Source organism: Camelus ferus, chromosome 6 (genome assembly GCF_009834535.1).
Source record: "Camelus ferus isolate YT-003-E chromosome 6, BCGSAC_Cfer_1.0, whole genome shotgun sequence".
Taxonomy (NCBI): domain Eukaryota; kingdom Metazoa; phylum Chordata; class Mammalia; order Artiodactyla; family Camelidae; genus Camelus; species Camelus ferus.
In genome coordinates this window covers 64,448,095-64,474,735 of record NC_045701.1, presented here as the reverse complement: position 1 = coordinate 64,474,735, position 26,641 = coordinate 64,448,095, and the positions used below count along the sequence as shown (strand labels likewise).

Sequence of the window (26,641 nt, the reverse complement as noted above, 5' to 3'; positions counted from 1 at the left end):
TACAAAATATACCAAGTCAACTCAATAATTTTATGTACTTTTTTCCCCTATTTTTACTTTTAACTCAGTTCCTAAACATGTCTGAGAAATATTTCCTCATAAAGAAATTTTGACTTTTGTTAAGTGTTTCCTTCCTCTATTAATCCAGTCATTGCCTACTTTAGTGTCAACATACAGTATCAGCTACTTCTACAAAGGCTTAAGGAATTAAAATGCTATTCTTATATCATGCTGGCTCATTTCCACTGTGTTATAAAAATGTTCTAATCTTTTTAAAAAGAAAATACTCTCTCCTGATCTTGTACTCTTACTCTTCTCTAGCTGAAATACTTTCTATTTTCCTTCAAAAGGTTTTAAACTGATTTTTAAAATTACAGAAATGGTATACTAAATGTGAAAAAATCAAAAAATAGTCCAAAAGAAAGAAATAAAAGTCATCATAATCCCCAAACCTAGAGATAATCATTTGGTATTTATCTTCCTGTATTCTTACACTTGTTTTTACCAAAATATCCACCATGAAATATATACCTGACAGAAGGATTTTTATCTAGAATACATTAAGAACCCTTACAATTCAATAAAGCTAACACTATGATTTTTAAAATAGGAAAAAGATGTGACAAAATATTTTACAAAAGAAGACAGGGAAAGAGCTTATGAAAAAAATGCCCAACATACGGAAATGCAAACTAAAAACAAGATACCATTCCACACCTGCTAGAACAGTAAAAAGGAAACAACTCAAGTATCTATCAGTAGGGGAGTGGGTAAACAAACTATAGGATATTCATACAGTGGAATACTACTCAACATGAAGTTCAAACTATTGATATATGCAACACATAGATGAATTTGAAAAACATTACACTGAACCAAACAAGTCAGACATAAAGGACTACATATTATCTTATTCCATTTATATAAAATGTCCAGAAAAGGCAAATTTGGGAAACCAGAAACCAGATCAGCAGATGTCTAGGGCCTGGGGAGTAAGGACTGGTTACTGTCTGTAAAGGAGATTAAGACAACTTTACGGAGCTATGGATGTTTCTATCACTTGATTGTGGTGGTAGATTACACACGTGTATACATGTGTCAAAATGTAGTGAACTATACAATAAAGCATCTCCATTCTAAGTATATGTAAATTATATCTCGACAGAACTGGATTACCCAAAATAATATACCCATGACCTCAAAACTATGAGAAAATTTCTGTGTATATGCTTTACCTCTCACTTTTACCAAAATGAGATCATGCTACTCACACTGTTTTATAGCAGCATTTCAATCTGATACTCATTATTAAAATATTTTATTTTTCTATATCATTAAATATCCTTTTCAACCTTAAAACAGAAGTATAACCATTCTAGTTTTCATTGGCTGTCTCTCACTTACAGCATCAAGTCCAAGCTCCTTATTAGCATTATCCTTAGCATCACCTGATTCTTGCCTCTTTTCCAGCCCTATCTCCTGGCATTCCTCACACCTTAACCTTCCTGGTCCAGCCATAAACTGCTTGTTCCCTACATACACCATGCTTGTCTCCCCATGAAAACTATGATTACACTAGCTGTCCCATGTACTTAAACTGCCTTTTCAATTTATTGATATTAACATGAACCCATAAATCTGAACACATTCGATTTAAAATTGTTGGTGTGACTGTATCTCCACTAGACTGAGCTCAGTGAAGATGGAACTGTATCTTACTCAATTTTGTATTTGGCTACTGGAAGAATGTGTAGCAAACAGCACTCAATGTTTGATGAATTCAGTACAAGGAGTAACAGGCAGGAAGTCATACTGGATATCTCCTTTTCCTTTATTCTCCGCAAAGGGAAATCTGTCTTATTAATTTTCTAGTTAAATACTTTTTCACTTCATGTTCAACTGCTATTCAAAATCTTACATCTAGACAATGACAATAGGCTCCATACTCTGAGCTGAACTCCATTCTTGATGCCACACACTCCCCACACTATCAGAATACTACTTTAACTTGGAAGCCTGTTCATATCAAATTCTTATTTAAAATTCTTCAGTAGCGCTGCAACCACTTAGAGAATAAATTTTTTGCTTTAAGCTTTTTAGAGTGACTTGTATATTAAATTTGAGAAACACATTTAACATCTAAACAAGAAAATTACCTATCTACCACACAGAAATAGCCTTGTTAATAATTTATAATTTCTTCCAAATCTCTTACATGTGTATCCGTTTGCATGTATGCAAATTATATCCATATTTTAACAGGCATCATGCTGAATGTCATATGAATCAAGGTTTTTGTTTTTCAAAGTAACTAATTCAACCTACTCACATTTTCCTGGTTCCCCTACAACTTTACATTTCATTACTTTTTCCTGTTTAATTGTACTAGCTAGTATCTCCAGAAAAATGCTGAATACTAGCAGTGACAGTCTTCATCTTATTCTGTCTTATTCCAGGCTTTAGAAAGCAATGTGTTGGGTGTTTCATCATTAAGTGAGATGCTTCCTATTGGTTTCTGATATTATTCTTTATGAAGTTAACAAAATGTATGTGGTTTTCTAAGAGCTTTCATCATCAAGGGAACAGTATTAAATTTTTTTCAGATGTCTTTTCTGTATCAAGTTGATCATATAGTTTTCTCCTTCCATCTATTCACGTAAATTAATTATTTTTAAATGTTTACCAACGTGGATCCATCATAAACAAATTTAAACTTATTAATATGGCTTATCTGGCCTTCAGGATCTGGACTCTACCTTAAAAATCATATCCTACCTTTTACACATTGTTCAAAAAATATGCCAGGCTTTTTCAGTCACGACCATCTTTGTACCTTTTGTCAGTGGAAAGGCTTTTCCTCTTTCCTGGGCTTCCAGGTATATTCCCAATCATCCTTCAAGACTTAGCATATTAAATCCTTTTGTTTCTTCCTTTCTCCCATCACTATTCCCCTGCCCCTCCCTGAATTAAGCACATCTCATGGTGCTCCTGGTATCTTTCTCATACTGCCATCACAGTACTTCTCATTAGATTGTAATTGTTTACTCATTGTCCTTCCACAGTGATAGTCTAACTCAATTTTCACTGGTTGATGGGCATCTGGGTTGTTTCCAGTTTCTAACAATTATCTGGCTGCAATGTATACTTATGCTTAAGCCTTTATATGGATATGTTTTCATTTCTCTCAAGTACATACCCAGACATAGAATTACTGGGTCATAGATATAGGTACGTTAGCTTTATTAGACATTACCAAACATTTTCCAAAGTGGTAGTATCAATTTATACTTTACCAGTAATATGAGTTTTAGTTCCTCCATACTTTCACCAACATTTGATACTACCAGTCTTTTAAAAATATTTTTCATCATTCTGGTGTCTATGCAGTGTTATCTTGTTTTATTTTTAATCTGCATTTCTCTGTTGGCTAAAGATGCTGAATACCTTTTCATACTTATTGGCCATCTGGATTTCCTCTTTTCATGAAGTCCTTTGCCCATTTTTAAAAAAACTGAGTAATCCTTTTTTATTTCTTATAAAATTTTGTCATATATATTTTATACACATATACACCTCAATATTTCAAAATCAAATGATCAAATACCATTTCCTAGTCTGTTGACTTGCATTTTTACTGAATAAGCAAAAGTTCATTAAATGAAACGCAAGTTCTCCACCTTTTCTTGATAAAAGCACTTTAATGATCCAAAAACTTGTTTTGCATTTATTAATGAATATTCTAGATTGTCAAAGATATAACCTGGATCTAAATATTTGAAAATTTCAAAGGTTGTATTATCTATTATATGATATTTGATGTTTAACTGATATTTTAAGCTATAAAAACAAAGAACACTTCTAATGTTTTAAAACATTCTTTCACCAAATTTCTTAAGGTTTTTTTTTACTTAATCCAATTAAATTTCCATTTAAAAATAATACAACTGAAGCATGAGGTAATTTCTTCCTTTAAATACTGTATATGAAAATAGGTAGAATTATGAATGCTAAAAAGCAAAACATTAGGCAATGGGCACACGAGTAGCCTAGTTAGTCTTATCCCAGTCACAAGACCTCACCTGGCCTCAATATTCAGAAACAGAAAACATAAGGGTTGAATTAGGTGGTTGCTAAGCTTTTTCCTGCTGTAAAATAAAGGCAATGAGTACATTTAACCTTCTGAATTTTGTTATCAGATTTAACATTCTTTGATGAGTTCCAAGTACATCTTTTTTTCACATGCTATGCACTATAAGTCAGAGCTGCCACACAGTTATGCAGGCACAACTCCAGGGAAGTCATTCACACTGCAGCACAACCATACATTGTTGCCCTTTTCGGGTTTGTCATTTTGCACTTATTTTAAGACCAGTCTCTTATTTTAAGACCAATGACACTAAGCACCTACATATTCCATCACCACCAAAGCAACAGAATTCTCAAGCACTACTGAAGGATGTGAAAGTAAACTTAACAGAAAATCTTGATACGGTGCTTTTAAAATTGTGAACCATGTGAATACGTTAGCTATCCTAAAACTAACATTCAGAACTGATGTTTTAAAGTCCTTTTTAACCATTTCCTTCTTTCTCAAAGCATTACTCTTTAAGCCACTTCTAGTTCTTTGCCTCTCAATTCCTAAAAACCTTTAAAGCTATGCTGCCTCTTTTTCCTTTCTTTTCACCCATTCTGTTGTGTGTCATTTTCTTCTAACGGAGCAATTTAAATCTCTTTTGCTTATATAATTCTTTTTTCCACCTACTGCCCTAGCCAGCTGGACAAAACTTCTCCCTAAATGGGAAGAGAAGGATTACAATTATTACAATCCTACATAATAAATGTTACACTATATTTGTGAATAAATAAAATCAAAGTATTGTCAGTTATTTCAATCTTTATAAAGAATTTTCAGAAAACCCACTTAAACTGTAAGTAAAACTACAGGGATATAATTTATTAATGAAATATTTTACACATATAATTTTGCATACAAAATTTGCATATATAATGCAATATATAGTGTGTATAATAAAAAGCACAAATAGGTTTCAATTTGTCTTTTAAACTAGTGGATGGAAAATTTCCTTTCTACAAACAAGTCCTTAAGTCACACTCTCTTATCCTGCATAACATAAGACTTCTCTCATCCACTCCTGCACACTGGATCTTTGCCTATTTATAGGTATCTAAACGAAGACAATACATTCTGTGCTAATCTGAAGGGCCTCCTAAACTATTTTACATTTTTACATGCCTGTAGCTCTGGAAGTCCCACCCTTGCTCCAGCCCATTTTCTGTTTTGTCTCTGGGTTCAATGAAATAGATTTACTTGATGGGCTTCTAGAATTACTAGCTTTTAATACCAAAATAACTTAAAATCTTGTAACAATGACACAATGTCCACCCCCCCAAAATAGGAGATGGCTTAATTATACCCTTTTAAAACTTTTAATTTAAAAGATGTTTGCAGAACACATTAAACACTGAACATCAACAAGCAGCAGAAACTAGAACTTAAACATCTGCATGTTAACATCGGAAACTCTCACTGTAGATTAAAATTTAATTATTTTTGACCTTCTATGTATGGTTTCTATAGAGGAAAAACTTCAAAATACCTACAAGTAACAAATCTTAGAAGTTATATATTTTTGACATCTTATTATCAGATATAATTTAATCTCATCAGTATTCATTTACCTCAGTTTATAATACATAATGTTTAATATAAAACTATCCTGGAAGTATTCAAGATTTGTTTCCCCTTTAGTAATTCAGACAAACATTTCTCTTACTATGTAAACATGTAGTTGTATATACAAAACTGATGCTCTTTTCATGAAAACAGAGCCCTAACTCTGAACTAAGTATATATCTTTCCAGGATAAAATTCACGTAAGCAAATTTTTCCCAACACAAAAAATAATTAACATGTAACCAGCAGTAATTAATTCTAACAAGCCTTATAGTCACATCAGTATTTTCCAAGAATACTGCTTTACTATCACTAACAATTATCGTGTAGATGTCAATGAGATGATCAGAATACATACCTCTTGTGCAAGATCTTGTGCATTGGAGATAAGAGGAAACGGAGGACTGGCCTTGTTCATGTGTACTGTGACAGCGTTGTGTATCTTAAATGCATTCTGGAAATCTTTATTTTGTACAAGTTGTAAAAGCAGTGAAATATCCTCCTGGCTCTGAGAATCTACCAAAGTATGCTGGATATGCTTAAGTGAAGAAAACAAGTCTTCCACTTCTAGTAGGAGAAAGAAAAGGTATCCAAAAATTAATTTTCTGTCTCAATTCCACATGTGTTTTAAGATAAAATTTCTTGAACCAATAACAATTTAAGTTTTGAATAAAACCAAAACTTGCACATATTTTTGAGTGTCAAATCATTGTCATTTACTGATTAAGTTAACTTTAAAAAAATTACACAACAGAAAAAAATAACATTAAGTGTTTTAACTATAAAATACGTATCACTATAAAAATAAGAGGAAGAATACATAAATGAACAAAGAAATTTAAAACCACTAACAGTCCCATCACTTAGAAACAACTTAAAAAAATCTTACAGTATTTTCTTTTTTCATTTAACAGTATAACTATCATAATAGTTGGAAATTGTTTTCTAAATTTTTCCATCTGTCTGTTAATTATATTTGTGGTACCTTTACTGTAGAATTTTGACTGTTAACGTGTTAAGAATGATCCACACACAAAAAAAAGCATGATTCACCTTTTCCTGTGTGATTTCTTTTACTGTTTTTATACTTATAAACTCCTTCCCCTAGGTCATTAAATGTTTTACCTACATTTCTTCTATCTTCTTATTATTCCCTACCTGCAAGCTCCTTATATCTAGTTCAAATTCCTTGTCCTGCAGTTTGATTTATTTCCTCTTACCTGATGTTCAGTAAAAATTGTAAGCTTCCATCATCTCCTCCAACATTTCATAAAACACTTAAATCTTGATTATTTATGTTAAAAGAGAGGGCATATTATTGAAAAGTAAGGAAAATCACTTACATTTAGCTTTGGGATACAATTAATCAGTTAAATACAATCATACACAGAAGTCTACAAAACCACCCCCTGAACTCTCTCCTCTCCCCTCTAGCCCTCTCCTGGCAGCCTAAAATATAAAAGAATCAAGACTCTAGACAACAGAAAGCAATCACCAACAGTTCCTCTGAAAATTCTCTCTCCAAACACCCAAGACTCTGGAGAATTTTTTTGGCCGTAAGGATAAACAACTGAATTACTCAAGGAAGCTGAGGAATCTCCATCTCTGGAGATCTTTCAAAGCAATGGAGATAACTATCTACCCTGGATTAGCTTTGCTTAGTTTTACTTATTGCTATCGTTTACCCCACATGGAAACAGTTTCTAGACATCTGTTCTAGCATTCTAGATTCTTCCATTTCATTGTTTAAATAATACCAATCATTTAAACCTATCAGAAATTTTTAGATTTCAACCAACTTCATGACTTTTTTCTGAAACTTTTCAAGATGTCTTCTTTTCTCCTTAACTGTACAGTCAAATTTAATATTCAGATGAGAAAATTAATAATATTGAGCATGAGGAAATTATACAGTTTCCAGTATATTTATCCACAGAATTAAAAGTAAAAGTAAAAGCTCATTTAGGAAATCTTTGCTTAAGTAGGGACAGTCTTTCCTTTTTCTTTCTTTCTTTTTAAATTTAAGGACATAAAATTCAGATCTCTGCACGTTGGTTTTCAGTGGACTAGGCTGAAATTCACTTATTAAAAATAATCAGAAGCTCATGAAAGATCCTGAACAGTAATTAACCATTAACAAATTGGGTTACAAATTAAAAAGAAATACTAGACAAATATACAAGCAAAGATAGCTGAGAGAGATGGCAGAACAAAAAATCTTAGCCCTAAATATAAGACAACAGAAAAATATTGCAGTGACTGCTAATCAATCAAGTACAAAAACTTCACGATTGTTCTCTGGATGAAACTGAAAGGAGTTTGGTGAGTGAGAAAAAGACTAAAATTTGGAGTCAGAATACCTGGGTCCTAGTTATGGCTTGGGTCACTTATTAGCTGCATTATGTCTCTGGACCTGCCTATAAAATGAGTGGGTAGTATTTCTCAAACTTTTGTTAGTGATCCATTAAAAATATATTTTTTATTTCTCAACCCAGTATACACATATCTATTTGAAATAAAAGATTTATGAATACTTATGTGCAATATACTTTAATATCTTCTATTTTATTCCAATTCTTAAAAAAATTACTGGTTGAGAGGATGGCTAAAATGAAAAAGATACATAATAATAAGTAGAAAGCAAGGATGTAAAGAACTCCCACACACTGCTGGTGAGAAGGTAAAACTGTGCAGGTACTGTGAAAGATACAGCAGTTCCTCAATAAGTTAAAACACAGAATTGTCACATGATCCAGTAATTCCACTCACAGGTAAATACCCGTGAAAGCAGATGTTTAAATGAAAACTTACACATGAATATTTGTAACAGCACTATTCAGAGGAATGGATAAACAGACAAAAAAGTGGTATTTCCATACAGAGGAATATTATTCAGTCATAAAAAGGAATGAAATACTGATTCACACTACAACACAGATGAATCCTGAAAACATTATGCTATATGAAAAGAAACCAGTCACCAAAGGCCACATATTGCATGATTCAGTTAGAGGAAATGTCCCGAATAAACAAATCCACAGACAGAAAATAGATTAGGGTGGCCAGCAGTTAGGGGGAGGAGAGAACAGGGAGTGAATGCTAATTGGTCCAGAGTTTCTTTTTGGAGTAATGAAAACACTCTATATAATGATGATGGCTGCACAATCTCGTGAATATACTAAGAACTCATGAACTGTACATTTTAAAAGAGTGGATTTTATGGTATGTGAATTATACCTTAATAAAAATGTTATTTTAAAAAATAAAGTAAAAAATTACTGGTTAAGATCCACAAACTAAGTTCATGGACCAGAAAGTCAGATGATCTATCTGGTAGCTTCTAGTTCTCACAAAAGTTAAATTTTAGTCAAACCTACAATGTGCAACATGCTTCTATACATGTTTTCACTTGGTCCTCAAGAAGATTCTGAAACTGAAGGTCAAAAAATTAAGTAACTTGTCAAAGGTCAACAGTAAGTGAAGGTTAAAAGTATTTAAACTCTACCATCTGACTCCAGGCATCCCTGCACTTTCCAAAATGCAATGATTTCTGAACATACAATGATGCAAGTCTTTGAAAGGGTGAAAAAGTTAAAACCTATTAATACTTAACAGTTGCAATGAAGTTTTGACACATGTGTCAAAGACTAAATGGTACAGGCATTAATTATTTTTCAGGGGAATTAGGCATATTTAATAACCAAACATTACATGGCTATATAAATATTCTAATGATTCTTTTAATCTTTATTTTATGTTTGTTCTAATTTTAGCAGCCTGAACAAATCAGAAAATTGTCAAATGGGCCTAACACTTTAAACATTAAATCTAGTACCAATGTCTAACCATTTCATTTCTAGAAAAAAAAAGTCCCTCTATGGCTAACAAAGTTTGGAAATATCTATAGCAGTTGAGGAAAAATTTAATAGCAAGCATAATTAACAATTAACTTCTCAGAAGTAGTATGCACTCAAAGTTTATTGGCACTGGAATTTTGTTTGTTGGCTTTAAATAAACTTTATCTTAAAAGCCAATCTCTCATCACAATCCAGCAAAAGTCCAGTATATCCCACGGTCAATCAAAAGTCAAATAACGTCAGTAAGAAATGTGTAAGAAAAATTTTACTTTATAACATCAAATACAAGAATACTCTTGACTTAACAGTTTGAATATTCAGGCAAAAAATATGCAGATACATAGTATTATTAATAGTATGAAAATAGTTTATTCATCCTAGTTTTCTTCCCCTTCGTGTGTCTTTATTTTTTCTTAACACTGATAGCAACTTGTGGAAATTAGAAAGTCCCTAATTACAAATTTCAAGGATCCTCTTACTAGGCACATAACAGATAGCTCACCGTGTGTGTGTGCTTGCCTTTCCTAAGGTCTCTCCAAAACCTTGACAATCATATAGTCACATATATGATAGACAGCAGTGTTTCCTAGTTTATTTTCTTTAAATATTTTGTCTATTATATTTACTTGTCCACAACCCTGGCTCAAAATTACTTATCTGTGACTACAAAAATCAACAAAACAGTGAAATCTACCATCTAAAGATATCTGAAGATAATCTTACTGTACCTCATCCTACTCTAATTTGCAACTGCTCTTTTCTCAGGACTTTTCTCACAAGGCAGTTTGCTTTGCTTATGAAAGGGAACGAGACAATGATATTTGTAGCAAAACAAATTTTAATAACTCATGCTATTCTAAGGAAAGCCTTCATAATATACCAAAATTCTTATAATTTATACCACTAATATTAATTATTCATTTGAGATATTAAGTTCCCACACATTATTTTCTAATTTTCAGTAAGATTCTGACTGCTTTTAAATAAGAAAATTCATTTCATCCTTTTTGAATACATTCTATCAATTCCATCCCTACATTTTTATTATTATACAGTGCCAAATTTATAAATACTTTCACTAAAAGCCACCACCCAGACAGACAATAAAAGTATCTAATGTTTCCAATCATAGTTTCAATTCTTTAAGGAATATTTTCTCTACTCACAGATAAATGATGATGTGTCATTTGGAAACTGAAGTCTCCCTCTCAAAGAAATAAATCAGTTGTCCCATCCTTCCCTTATTTAAAACAAGGTTGCTGTTTTTGGCTGTGAAAAAGGCTGAGAAGTTGTCTTTTGGCATGTGTGTATTAATCAAAATACTGGCAGGGAGACTCATACAACTTTAAGGGAGTACTGCTGTAGGTTGATGTGTTAGCAAATTATAAATAGGAAAAAAATGTCTGGTAAAAAGCCACTACACTTCATCTTAAAATGAAAACTTAAAACTGAGTATGTCGAAAACTGAAGATCTGACTGACAAGAACAACTCTGTAACTTTCCATGTTTCCTACAATTAGCACATTTGTGTTGAATGTATTAAGATTAAACCATTTATTTCTCAAAATAGGAAATATTATCCTATCCAAAAAATGACTTACAAATATCTAGTACTACATCTCAAATTACTTTAAAATATGTAACTGTCTATTAGATGGACATTTATGCCTAATATAAGTAAAGCAAATACACAAATTCATTAACCTTAAAGAAATGTAAACAGAAAAACAAGACTCAATCCAGACTTGGGCTGGATATATTATAATGTATGGTTTCTCCAATCGCACAGAATATTTACAGAATATTTTAATAAAAAATAATGAAGTGGTAGGAGATGAAGGCCAGTAAGCAGCAACTGGGAATTAAATCTTTTTATGTTAACAAAACTCTTTGGGAAAAAGTGCATAAAATTCCTTCCCATAAATTTATTTTTAAAAATGTGTAATCTTTCTGTTTTCACTACAATGCCTCTCATCTGAAGGCATTTAGCAGACTTTCTATCACTGAACACATCTATGATTTCTTAAAACACAGAGAAGCATGCACATTGCTTTCTGTCAAGAAATGTGGATCCTTAATAACTGTATAGCAAGAAAAGCAGCAGATGATGTGATGTAGTAGAAACTGCTCTAGACATAGAATACAGAGAGTTAATGAGGAACAGAAATAGTATATATGGTACATTTGGGCAAATTAGAAAAAGATATTCCACTCTTGGTAAACAAAGCTCTGGTCCAGAAAGTGAAGAGCAGGCTAGATGTCAGTCTCCACTCAAATCCTTTGGTTTTTTTTGCAGTATACCAACTGCATATTCAAATCGGGCAAATTCAAACTTGGCTCTAACACTTAGCATGGAGTCTTAAACAGGTGATTTAACTGAGGTTCAGTTTATTTTTATTTTTTATTGAAGTGTAGTTGATTTATAGTGTGTCAGTTTCTTTATCTCCAAAACGGTGATTACAGAGCCCTGTTAACAGAATTACTGTGGATATTACACAGAATGTTGTTTGCTGCAGCCTCTAGTACAGGGCTCAATAAACAAATAAATGGCAAGACAATGACAACAAAACCTCTCTCCTTCCACAGAAAAGTGAAGGGTCTCTCCTTCCACACCTATAAATAATAAACCACCAAGAAATAAAATACTTCATTTGAGTTAGCCTGGTTTTAAGGGAATACAAGTTAATGTATACCCCTAACACTAGTTCAGGGGTCTCTCTTGTGTGTGTGCAAGAAGGGAAGGCAGTAAATTCAACGATGAAGTATTTCAAGTTTGGAAACACTCATTTGACATTAATCTCTCTTGAGGATTCATAATGGCTATTAGCATTTTAAAAGCTGTAAGAAATACTTTAATAAGAAGCTGTTTAACTTATTTAACCTACTGTTTTCAAAATTTATTTGACCATAGAATTCTTTGTTTATATCTATTAATATCTATGGCACTAAATTTTTTGTTTTCTTCACAAAATGAAATTTGAGAATAGTCAGCATAGCAACTGTTGACCATGTTTCATGTGTATTATGCCACAGGAACAGCACCAGTTCTTCTCACTGATAGTCATTAATTAAAGAAAAATCAAATCAATGTTAAGCTACAGATACTGATTTTATTACTATTTTACAAACTTTACAGAAATCAGAAATTTAAAACCTGAAAACTGCTTATCAGTAATTTTGATATAAAAATTTGAGTTTGAAATAAAATATGAATTTCAATGCTTTAATTGCTAGGCCTCATGTAGAAATTTTTAATTCAAAGATTGTATCTAAAAATCACTTTGCAGTGACTGAACACTTAGGCTACATGCTTTAGTTCTACATGGCTAACAGTAAACAATGGTTATATGGCCTTTCCAAGAAAAGAACTGACTCTGGTCTGAATACAAATTGCTATTACTTACATTCTCTTATACTCCTCCTCTTCCTTCCTATACACATTTGTGTAAGACAAGAGAAACAAAATAAAAATATTTTCTATTATTCTGCTGTTTTTACTTACCTAATATTTTCACAGCATAATGAGGACTTTCTAAGACAATTCCTTCCTCTGTATCAAATATAGGGTTATCTATTCCAGTTTTTGGAGGAATTTGGGCTAGTTTCTTAAGTCTCATGGAAGAATTAAGGTCAAGTTCTTGTTTTTTCCCTTCTTCCTCTCGCCTACGCCTCATGTCCTCCTGCTGTTGCCGAATACGCTCCAACTGTGCACTTCGACGTACTGGCATCATCCTGGTGCCCAAATCTCCAGGGCAGTCAACAGCCATCTCTCGGTGCTTCTGATGTTCCTCTGGTGATGCAAGATCAACATTTTTTACTTCGCTGTCTGATTCCTCAGTAACATGCCCATTCATATGGGATGTTGTCATGGTTATCTATAAAAACCTGTACCACTTTTTATAAATCAACTTTTCCTATAAAGCCAATCTCTTGATTCTGTAGTATAAAATCCATGTTACTTCAAAAAAAAAAAAAAAAACTTCTCACATCACATAATAATGCTATGGAAATGTATCCATGAAGGAAATCTAAGGGGAAAGATGGGGGGGAGAAAAGTATAAGAATCACAATATAAAAGTAGATTTTACATAGCCCCCTTCTAATCTCTATTTCTATACAATATAGAAAATATCTCGTAAGTATATATTATATTCCTATATAGATTAAACATTTTTCCTTTCATTTTACACATCTAAGGAAATCAAAGTGTTTGGGAAAAAAAGTCCCCTCTCAATTATTTGAAGCTTATTGTTTAATTTTATAGCTGAGAAAAATGACATATTGGAAAGTTTAGTAAAGCATAAAAGTAAGAAAGTTCTGGGTACTAGTCTAGTAGAGAATAAGATACTTAAGGTATAAAGATGTTTTAGTCACCCTTATAGTTGTCTCAACACACACAGTACTTTATACCCAACTGATACACAGGGGATTGAGATAACTTCCTTGTGAACTGCTGAAGAACCTGGCACAAAGCAAGCCATACTAATGATTCAACTGAGATAAACGCAGCATTGTGTGAGACAATTCACTTTTAGGAGTTTGAGATGAAGAAGATACCCAGCAAAAAAGAAATTTTATTAGCAGCTAAGGCATCTGCAGGATAAAACCACATAAAGTGAGAAAAAGACTATGTAGGTTATCTATCATCTTTATAACTCGTCACACTAAAAAAAGGATTATGGTTAATTCTTTATGAGGATTCATTTTCTTTCATTTTGAAAAAAAATGGTAGTATCTGTTACCACTTAAAAAGGTTATACTGCACAGCAAATAAGAACATACTGGACTTGGAGACCAGAAAACTGAATTTTAATTCTGGTCCTGCTACTTCCTCTAGCTTTATGATTTAAGACTAGTTTCTTCCTCTGAACCTCGGATTCCTTTGGAAAATTTATTCATAGACTTGCTCTGAGTTTTAAATGAGATTATCTATGTAGGTTTTAGAACTAAAAAATATTTATACTTCTATTAATTTTCAGTATTAATTTGACTCTCCTATTTTAAAAATCCTTCAACATATTTTAGACAAGGAAAATATTTTACTGGATGACACCGGCTTCTCATCAAGCCATTTTTCAGGCATTAAATAGGTAGGTTGTTTATACATGTGTAAACCCAAACATTAAATCTAATTAGCCTTCTTTTGCTCAAGACTTTAAAAATATTTACAATAATAAACCTACTACCTCCATGGGTTGAGCAGCACTTCAGTAAATACGCTGGTTAGAGAATATGCCAACTAAGCAAAAGCTGAGTTTTCAGACAATATTCCTGGGGCCAGTCAATCTTCTCTCAAACAAACATCTTGTCACAGACTGCTTAACACAAATTCACCTAGACTACCAGGAAAAATCACTAGACCAACAATCAGAAAAATAGACACAAGCTACATAAACCACTAGAATTACATTTTCACAAGAATGTTGGTAGCTTTTTCTGTCTTCTATCCAAATTTTAGCTCCTCTATTTATAACTATGTGATCCACATTTAAATATCTTATTTATCATTAAATTGACTTTTTCATTAAAATGAGAGCTTTTAGAATTATATAGACAATTCTTAAGTTTTATATCTTGATTATATGCAAATGCAAATTCAGCAAATTTAATATTTTCATTACAAGTAAGCAGAAATTTGTCTAGGAGTTACTGCAGTACTTATTTTTAATTCTAAAAATCTAGGAATGTATACACTCTCAGAAAATTACAACTCTCAACTTTCTCTATTTACAATATTTAAGGGATATTAAAAATCATATTTAATCATGAGTATTTTTATTTATATATATACTAGTCTACAAAAATTATGATCTGAAATTAAAACTTAGCTTGAAAACGATAAGGCTGTGTCCATATTCACTATACTTAGACCACAGGGAGAAAATTATAATTAGGCAAGAGAAACTGGGCAGAGGGATCGAAATCAAGAGTTCTTATGCTTGGACTATGATCATGCTTATCCACCTGGATCTAGTCTTTTACTCTCAGAAAAACTTTTGCAACCTGATATTATTAGTCATTTAAAACTCCATTTTGGTCATTTCCCTTAGAATATTCCTAGTCTACTGGGAGAGAGAGCAACGAAAACGGATGATTATTCTCCCCGGTTGACTTCTCCTCATTCAATTCTAAGTTTGTTACAGACAAGGGTCATGAATGTCTTATTTTACCCCAATTCTTAACACAATACATGTTATACAGGAAATGCCCAGTAACTAGTTGTTCAACTAAACTTAGAAATGTCATACATTCGCAAAGACGACAGACTCTAGAATTAAGTCTGTGGTAAAAAGTCATAGCAAATACTTAAAAGCATAAGGATACATTTCTTTGAGCAGCATTTAGAACAGTCTGTTCCAGGCAGAGGGAGTCACATGACCAATAAGAAGAGAACACAAAAATATGGCACTTTCAGAAAGTAGAATAGAATGCAAAGAAGGCTGGATGGGATAAGGGGAGTATGTCATATATGAATAATGATAGAACTGGAAAGGCAAGCAGGAGGCCAGATGAAGAAGAGTAACAGCTAAAGAGTTTGACTTTTATCCTGAAAGTAGTAAGAATCATTACAGGATTTAAAGCAGGGGATAAGATGATCACACTTTTGGAGAAATATTACTCTGGAAGAAGAGTAGAGGATAGACTGTAAGGTGGCAATGAGACCAGTTTGAAGGCAATCGTAAAAAATAGGGTCTTTAACTAAGACTGAGAATGAAGAAAAGTAATATTAAAGAAATATGTAGGTTACAGAATTACTAAAACTTGGCCCCTGTGTTTCATACAGCAGGGCAAAGAGGAGGGAGAGAAGGACGTAGTAATAGTAGTAGTATTAACTACAACATTTACTGAGCGCATAATTACATACCAGACCCAACTGCAAGCACTTTACACAGTATTCACTTATTTAATCCTCATTATACTTTAAAAGGAGGTCCAAATATGCCTGTTTTATAGAGGAGGAATGGGGACTGAAACAGGCCTTGAAGACAGGGTGAAGGAAAAGGCCATATGAACAAAAGACAGAAAAATTAAAGATGTGGGAAAAGCACAAACAAGGCTAGTTGAACTAAAGCAGTCAGCTTGTACAAGAGAATAGTAGCTAGAAAATCTGACTGGGTCCAGTTTATGAAAGGTCTTAAATATAACTCCTAATCTCAAGGCAGTAAGAAGGTCATCAAAGATTTAGAAAAGAGGGGTAGTTTGTACATAAATTTAACTGAGCACCTAACCTCTGGCTAGGTTCTAGGTAACAGAGACAGGATTCCCGTGCATTAGTTTATGTACCCAAACGTCCTATAGGGATCTGGAAATTAATGTGTCCAGAATTAAGTTCATATTTTCCTTTAATCCCCTCATATTATCCTTGATGCTTTTCCTTTATTCTCAGTTCTAATTAATGCCACTGTATCTACTCCGTTATTCAAGATAGCACAATGTGTAAAAAAGTACGGGCTCCAGAACCAGACTGCCTAGGATCTAATCTTTGCCTACTTTCAAGTCTCAGCTCAAATACATCCTCTTCTGGATTTCCATAATTTATCAAACTGGAACCCCACAATGTGCCTCCTCTGGAATCCCACAACCCCTATCACATCTCTGATCAAACTCAACTACAGCTGTTTGCATCTCTATCTGTCTGCCCCACCAGACTAAAAACCCTTGGAAGTCAGGAACCATGCTGACTCATCTCTAAATATGTGACGCTGCCCAGCACAGGGCCAAGCAAACTGGAGGCTTCAGAATATGAACTCAGGCAGTGTGACTTCATGGCCACTGTCTTTGGGTCACTAGATGGACGGCAATGTCATTAACTAAGATGGAGAATACAGGAGAAGGAGAATTAGATAAAAGGGGAGAGAAATTAAAGGGTATTAAGGGTTTAGTCTTGGACACATTAATTTCAAGGTGACAATACGTCATACAGGTAAATGATCTTATTCATCTCTATAGCCTTGATAACTAGTAAGGGATGAATGTTTAATTAAGCATATGAGCAAATTACTCCTCTGTTCAGAACCTCTGATAGCTTTCATACTGCTTAGAGAATAGAGTCCAAACTCACAAGGCAAATTCACACTTCCTAACTGTATCTTTCCCTACTTTCCTGTATGAGCCTTCTAAGTTAGCTTCCTCATTTGTGCCTGCCTATCCCAAATCCTTCTCTTCCTGCCAAAATGCCTTAGGAACTAAGAAATATGAACCGCTTCTCCTTTCACCTTTTGCTTTCACGATCTACCACAAGTCCCTATTCCTTCAAGAAATCTTTCCTTGGTTAAATAATCACCTTGGTTAAATAATGATCTCACCATACCAACACTCCAAAAGACTTCATAATGCTCACAAGATAATTCATGAGGTCCATGACTGATTCAAAAGTTCTTCCAGAATCAAAAAAACTGTTATGTTCCATAGATTCAGCATTAAAGATCATTACAATTTTTAAACAGGCACATCATGAATATTCTAGCTCATTTATATAGACAACACATATCAATAAACAATGAAAAAGTTCCAGTCCAAAGGAATTATATTCCCACTCTCCAAAACAAACAAAAATTAAACAAATAAAAACCAAACAGTCCTTTGTTTGACAATGCAGAGACTGGTAAATGACTGAACTACTGAACGAGAGAATTACCTCCTTATATGAAAATAAAAGACTGCCTTATGCAGACAATGTAGTTACGAGTTGCTGGCCCTAAGAGTATTCCTCTTTTCTCAATCCTCTAATTATAAACAAATTGTTTTAAGAATTCCTCAAAGGCCCACATTTCAAATCCTCCTCAGAGCCCCATCTTATAACCCCCCACCCCCTGGGGAAAAAAAAATAGGAGAGAGAAATTTAAAAAAATTAAGCAATACTCTTTACATATTCCACAAAGCAAGAAAATGAATTTTCAGGTTGGCAAGCCAAAGCTGTTTCAGTGCTAATTTGAAACTAGTGGAGAAGAAAGGATTTTGCTTATGTGGACTGGATATAGAAGAAGTAGGTAAAAAGGAGATAAATAAGCTCCAAAAAGTATAAATGCTTGAGACTGGGGGGCCTGCAATAACCTGGGGGACACAGGCCCACTGAAAACTCCACACCAAGAAACAGAACCACGTGTGAGAGCTGGGAAACATGAACTGTGAGCAAGAAGACAATTTCCTACATAATCAGTATCCTAACTTTTAGACAGAGGTAAATGTAAAACATACACTTCATATTCATAAACAAAGTTGGTCTATACTAGAACTCTAAATTTGTTTCCAATTCATCCTTCTTCCCCTTCTCCCAGAAGTAATGCCCTTTGACCAGCAGCTGGGAAGTCTCATTTTAAGTGATCAGCATTCCTCTGACATTCTAAGAAGTTGCACTATTTGTTTCCATAGAAACAGCTTTGTCAGCTAACACAAAATTCAGGCCAAGAAGAGTGAAAAGAACTTACATTATGCAAATTGGAAAGTCCTCGTCTACTATTCTCTTAGTTCCTCTTCTCTGGTTTTTCACAGAACTCAGACTAACTTTCTTACTCTGTAAAACAGAAAAGAGACAAGTGTAAAAGTCTGCAATGTTTTTCAGAGTGAGGGAATGGGAAAGAAAGGTTAATTCAATATGACATCCAATTCTGTTTGCAGATGGTTAGGATTTCTTAGTATAAAGTAATAAAAATGCACACATATCCCCATCTCTACTGAACACCAAATAAAATCAATGTAAATTACCTGAAGTTAATGATGAGAAAGAGGTAAATATAACTGGTTTAAAAGCTTTTAAAAAAGGGCAAGACCCTTTTGTAGATTATTTTTAATGACATTTTTGACCTCTAGGTAAGGCTTAACAAAAATGTAATGTGTTTTTCTTTGTTTTAACTATAACTTTGGATCAATATAACTATATAGTTTGGATCAATTTTACAACTGGATCAATTTTAAACTGTATAGTTTCATGAGGCCAAGAAGATGCGAAGTTTAGGATCCAAAAAGGTCCAGAAAAAATCTGACAGGAGCCACAGTTAATTCAGACAGGGAAATGTTGATGCGACACTAAAGACCAAGACAGAAGAGGATCCCATCCTAATGAAGATTATATTCTGGCAGAGTAACAGATAATACAAAACAAACATACAATAATATGACTTCAGATAAAGGATTACAGAGAAAGTAAAACCGGGTTATATAATAGACAATGATCTTTAGAAGAGGAAACATTAGATAAGATGACCACAGAAGGCCTATTTTAGGTGATAACTGAACTGAGACCTGAATGGGGGGAAAAAAAGTCAGCTGTGGGAAGATCCAGAAATAAAGGGTTCCAGGTTGAGGGAACAGAAACTACATAAGAATGTCACCAAGAAACTCAATTTCAATATATCCCCAACTGATCTCAACTTCCCTACTATTGTTAATTATATCCCCATCTCCAAGATCTTCCTCAAGCCTTATTATCCAGTTGCCAAGAGCTGTGGATTCCACAAGGTTTTTAGAATCCATTGAAGAGGTGCAGAATAAGCCATCCCAAAATATGCCACTAAAAGACACTGTTAAGAAAATGAAAAGTCAAGCATAAAAAGGGAGAAATGTTTGCAAAATATATTCACTATAAATGCTCTAATGACTCAGTAAGTCAAATTTTCCAATTTTTTAAGAGGCAAAAGACTTGAACGCTTACCAAACAAGATACATAAATGGCAAAAATAAACAGTTGGAAAGATACTCAACATCATTAATCATTAGGGAAATGATAATTAAAACTACAGTAAGATACGGGGATAAGAATAGACAGAAATTGATGGAACAGAATTAAGAGTCCACAAATAAACTCTCATATTTACAAGCAACTGATTTTCAACAAGGGTGTCAAGATAATTAAATGGGAAAAAAACAAGTCTCTTAAAATCGTGGTAGGGCAAATGGATATTCACAAGCAAAAGATGAGGTTGGACTCTTTACCATAATCAAAAATTAACTCAAAATGGATTAAAGACACACATGTAAGAACCCTATAAAACTTTAAGAAGAAAACAAGCATAAATCTTCATGACCTCAAATTAGGCAATGGTTTCTTAAGACAGGACATTAAAAGCACAAGCAACAAAAGGAAAACAGATAAATTAGACACGATCAAAATCTAAAACTTTGTGCTTCAAAGGACATCAAGAAAGTGAAAAGACAATCCCACAATGGGAGAAAACTTTTGCAAATCATTTATTTGATGGGGGACTTGTATCTACAATATAGAACAAATACTTGTGAAACTCTGCAATAAACAGACAAATAGTCTGCTTTTAAAGTGAAAAGAGGACCCGAAGAGACAGTTCTCCAAAGAAGATAAACAAATGGCCTTATTAAATAAATACATGAAAAGATACTCAACATTATCAGTCATCAGAGAAAAGTAAATCAAAACCATGAGACACCACAACACCCACAAGGATGGCTAGAAACAAAAAGATAAGTGCTGATAAGGATATGGGGAAACTGGAACCCTCATACACTTCTGTTGGGAATGTCAAATGATGCAGCCACACTGAAAAAGTCAGGCAATTCCTCAAGAGGCTAAACAAAGTTACTATATGCCCCAGCAATTCCACTCCTAGGATACAACCAAGAGAAATAAAACAAAATCCATACAAAAACCTTATATAAAAATGTTCACTGCAGCATTTATTAATACCAAAAAGTGGGAAAACCCCCAGATGTCTATCAATTGATGAATGGACAAATAAGATGTTGTATATCCATAATGAAATATTATTGGGTAATAAAAAGAAAGTACTAATACACGCTACAATATTGATGAAGCTTGAAAACAGAGCGAAAGAAGCCAGTCACAAAGGACCACATACTGTATGATTCCACTTATGAAATGTCCAGAATAGGCAAATTTAGAGAAAGCTAGATTAGTGACTGCATAGAACTGGGTGTGGAAGTGGAGGAGATTATGGCTAAGGGGTGCAGATTTCTCTTGAGGGGTAATGAAAATGTTCTAAAATTGATTGTGGTGATGGTTGCACAATTCTGAATATACTAAAAGTCACTGAATTGTACACTTGAAATGGATGAATTGTATTTCTTATATGAATTACATCTCAATAAAGCTGTTAAAAAACACAATGAAATACCATTACAAAGACAACAAATGGCTAAAATTAAAAAGACTGGCAATACTAAGCTTTGGAGAGGATGTGGAGAAACTGAAACCTTCATACTGGTGAGAATGTGAACTGACAAGTCAGTTTGACAGTTTCTCAAAAAGTTAAACATACACTTATGATATAACCTAGTGATTCCATACAAGAGAAAAACATTTTTATTTGTAAAAACAAAGATTTATATGGAATATTCACAGAAGCATTATTAATAATAATAGCTTAAAATTGGACACATCTAAATGTCCTTCAGCTGGTGAATGGATAAATAAAATATGGAATACTATTCAGTAATAAAAAGAATGAACTACTGCTATATGCAACACAGATGGCTTCAAAAACATACTGCTAGACACAAGAGTATATACTGTATGATTCTAGTGTATGAAACTTCTAGGAAAGGCAAAATTAGTGCTAATAGAGAGAGCAGTTTACTGGGTTCCTGGAAATGGGGGTGGGAGCAGAAATTGGCCACAAAAGGAGATAAGGGAATTTTTTTTATGTGAAGGAAGTACAATAAGTTTAATTTCAGTAATATCTACATGAGGATATAAACTTCCTGAAACTCAAACTGTACCTGTAAAACATGTGAATTTTATGGAATATAAATTATACCTCAATAAAGTTGTCCTCAAAATTCATCAAATTGAACACTTAAAATTAGTGAATTTTAATGTAAATTATACCTATTGAGTTGATTTTAAATTATACACTTAAAATTGCATCTTATTACATGTAAATTATATCTCAATGAAACACAATTATAAAAAATATTGCACATTCCAAAAAAAAGTCATACACTGACATCACATAAAAAACCCTATTCACTCAATAAATGTTTAACTCAATGCACAAATTTTAGTTTTTAACAATGAATGGCTGACACAACATCTTCACAGAGCAGGAACTTAGCTATACTTAAAACTAAGTAAACACAAGTCAAAACTCATTATTTTTTATTACTGAATAGTATTCTATATTTTATTTAGTTTATAGAATTAACCCTTGAACAACACAGGATATAGGGGTACCAACAACCCTCTGTGCAGTGGGAAATCCGTGTATAACCCATAGTCAGTCCTCAGTACAGGTGGTTCCTCCATATCCACAGGTCTGCATTCATGGATTCAATCAATCACGGACCCGTAGTACTGTAGTATTTACTACTAAAAAACACTACCTGTGAATGGACTTAGACAGTTCAAACCCATGTTGTACAAGGGTCGACTGTATTTGGGCTGGTCATGAAAGTATTTAGCTCAGAAATTATTACTGACATAATAAGCAAAAATATATAAACTCACCAAAGATTAAGGAAAACTAGTTTTTTAATTATTCTTTACAGAGAACTAAAATATTGTACTTTTTAAAATAAAAAATATTTGAAGTAAACCAAGTTCAATAGGTACAATGTAAAAAAAATGTTTTTTTCAGCTACAAAACAGATTTACACAACTGACAAATCAAGCCCCTGAAATTAAGAAAAAGACCAAGTGCAAATATCCTGGGTTTAGTTTTTAACATCCTGATGAGTCCTGTAATAAGGGTATTTCTAAAATTCTACCTAGTTCATGGTTTAGGTTTCAGATGAAGGTAACTTTATTAATCATCCAGATAACTGCATTCCAAAGAAGCCATTGTTATCCTCATAGCTTTAAAACTAACCATGTTTAGAATGTACTATGCCAGATAAATTTATAAAAAATGAAGCAAAATTCCTTTAATTGGAAAAAAAAAACTTTAAAGTAGAAATCAAATGAGTTAAGATTTCAAAGTGAAGTAGGGGTAACATATATTATAACTTAAGGCCACGTAAGTCATCTGCTCTCACAGATAAAAAAAAGAATGATGTGATTTCTGACACTCATTTCAACTGGGTATAAATAAGGTAATATCAGTAGCTTAGAAGACAAATCTTTCTCAGATGAAAACTTTCAGAGACTTGCAGCTCTGAATATTCCTGGCAAAACCTGTATAGAAAACTCATCTACAAAAGAAAGATTTTGTTTGCAAGTTCCTATTCTTGTCCCATAATTTTAAGCCATACAATTGCCTCGACACAAAAATAAAAAGACAACATGGAAAAAATAGCTGGAAAAGTAGTGCTGCATTTATAATTTGTTAAACATCTATATCCTGAAGTATTTATTTACCAAAGTTTATCAAATACTTATTTGTAAATATCATTTTGACTGTCTATTTAAACATTTTTGGATTACAGTGGTCCTCAACCAAGAGTGCTTCTGCCTTCCACTCGCCCCCCAACAGGAGAATTTTGACAATATCTGGACATATTTTTTTATTGTCAGGACTGGATTGAGGGGTGCTACTGGCATCTACTTAGCAGAGGCCAGGGATGCTGCTAAATATGCACAGGATAATGCCCCCGAAAGAGTTATGCAGTCCAAAATATGTCAATAAATGCCAACGTTGAGAGACCTTGAGTTAAAAAAGCAAACACGAACCCAAATTTGAGGCATTCACTCATTCAATAATTTTCAGTAAGGTTCTCATACTTCCAAGACAAAACTTTAAATAGTCAACTTCCTTGCTAACCACCTAACAGCTTATTTTCACTTTTGTGTTCCAACTCTTTTTCAAGTACTGTTGGTTTCCAAACAATAAATACCGAGGCTGAAAGATCCTTAAATATCAACTAATCTAGTATTTTTCAAAATGTTCAGGAAAGGATTTTGAGGGTCATCTTAGCAGTGGATAGGAAAATAAGAGCAGAAGTTCATTTTTGTCTTTCTTTTTAAGGTTCAAAGAGTAAGAAGGTCTGCTGACTTAAATGTTTAAATAACAAAACCTTAACCTGATGAATAACTCTTGTTTTACCAATGATGAAGAAAGGCCCAGAAAATTTAAGTCATTTGCCAAGGTGGCAAAGGTCAATAAACCCTGAAATTCAACAAGGTAATAAATGATTGCCATCAAGACAGCAACAGAGTAAATGGAATAAAAACTACTGCCAAATAAATTGCCTTACATTGTATACTGGAACCTGAGTGGGAAAGCAAATGCAATTTTAGTAATATATTCCAGCAATGATACATTCCCCTCCCTGCTCCCCCCCATCAAATGTTTACAATCTAGCCAGAGACTAAACATGCATATAAAATGATAGTCACATTAAGAGTGGCCCAAACAAGTTAAGGCTGAAAAAAAAGTATAGACAAAACATTTAAGGGTCAAGCTAAGTATTATTTACTGACTCTCTGTGTGCTGACATTGTGCTACCATACTTTATATAATTAATTCTCAACAATCCTACAAATTTAAGTACTACTGTTATCCCCAAAGACAAATGAGAAGACAGGTTTAAAGAAGCAAAGTATTTTACCCAAAGAGCACCTCAAAATAAACACTCAACAGTTGTAACAGGAACTCTTGTGTATACGGTTTCAAGTCCTTTGTATCATATAATCCTTACAACATCCTTGTATGTTATTTTACAGAGGACAAAAGTAGAATGATTATTTAAATGGTTTTGAGTAAGCAGTGATGGTGATGTTGGTTAGTATTAATAGAAGTAAAAGCAGTAGTACTTTTTGCCAGGCAAGGTGCCAAGAATTTCACATGTATCATTCTCATTCAGTCCTTCCAACTCCTCAAAGTTATCCTCAGCTTACAGATGTGGAAAACAAGTATGAAGAGGTTAAGTTGCTTCCCAAGGCCATAAACCCAAATGGCAGAGCCAAGTTCATATCAAGTCTGTATGACTTCAAAATAGAAGCTCTTCATTTCTGCCATACTTTTATTTAGTCTTATCCTGATACTAAAAGGAAAGAAAGAAAACTTCTATTGATTATTCTCAGTGAAGGGTTTTGAACCTTCCTTCACTCGTCCATAGAGATCCTCTCTTTTAAACAAAGAAATTCTATGTAAAATACATTTTCAAATCCAAATACCTAATAGTCTCTTCTTACCTTTCTATGCCTAAAAATTTAACTTTGGCTATATGTATTCCCAGGGACCAATGGGACTGCATAATGAATAATCATTCACCCTGTTCCTTTACAAATCTGGATATTATCCTGTTACAGCAGTCACTTTGCAGTATTAAGAAGAGTTGGAGAAACAAACATCATTTTTTTAACTAGATGATAGTAAGTTCCCTATATTATTATGTAATATTCTATGAAATGAAAAGTATTATTTTTTTAATTCAGTGGGAAAATTCTCCATTTGCTTATTATATCAAACAGAAAGCTGAAGGTCTTTGGTGATATTCAAGACCACACGCTCATAGCAGAAGTTGGCTAAAAGCCAAACAGTATCAAAGATATCAAATGGTTGGTTACTTGAACTGCCCCATTATCACCTTCAACAACTTGGTAATGCAAGATTAAATGCATCCAAAAAGTTAGAAAAGTTTCTGAAAAAGGCCCTAAGACAAAAGGTAATTTACAACATTTTCAAACCGACTAGAAATGGATTATTAAACTTGTGGGATAAAATTACTTGCAATATGGCTTTTCAGTAATATTGCTACCAATCAAGGATATATATGGCCTAGCTGGAGAACAAGAACAGTCCTGATAAGGAACAGAGCCAGTGTAAGAGATAGAAGATAAAGCCAGAACTGACTCTGAATGCTAAGCTAAACTGTTTGAACATTCTCCTGCAAGCAATGGGAGACTATGGGTTTCTGAGTTTAAAAAAGAACCAAAATAATTGGTTTTTTAGAAAGTTAAATCTACTCTACACTGTAACCAGAGCTGACTAGGGGAAATTTAAGTAGAGCAGCCAACAGAGACAATGTGTTAATACTTTATGCATGGGAGGATAAAGGAAATAGCAGAAGAAAGGAAAAGAGATAATTTCAAATAATGCTTATAGTAAAGGATGATTTCACAGGCTTTGGAGACCAAGAACCAAATAAAATTCTAAAATACTGAGCATGACAATTGAACCTGGCAGAAATTATGGGACCTTAAAATAGGAAAATTCAAAAT

General features: G+C 33.3%; 1 protein-coding gene across 2 annotated transcripts in view; it reads right to left on the bottom strand.

Annotated features, from left to right (window-relative positions):
- The window catches only part of MPP5 (membrane palmitoylated protein 5), a 78,532-nt gene that overhangs the window by 33,160 nt on the left and 18,731 nt on the right, over positions 1 to 26,641 (bottom strand). Inside the window, exons 2-4 of one of the 2 annotated variants that reach the window (XM_032482217.1) lie at positions 18,981 to 19,066; positions 13,055 to 13,580; positions 6,054 to 6,262 (exon numbers count right to left, since the gene is read on the bottom strand). In XM_032482217.1, the coding sequence (XP_032338108.1) occupies positions 6,054 to 6,262; positions 13,055 to 13,421 (576 nt within the window). In that variant the 5' untranslated portion in view covers positions 13,422 to 13,580; positions 18,981 to 19,066. The remainder of the gene's footprint in view (positions 1 to 6,053; positions 6,263 to 13,054; positions 13,581 to 18,980; positions 19,067 to 26,641) is intronic. The other variant, XM_032482218.1, reaches the window with a different exon arrangement.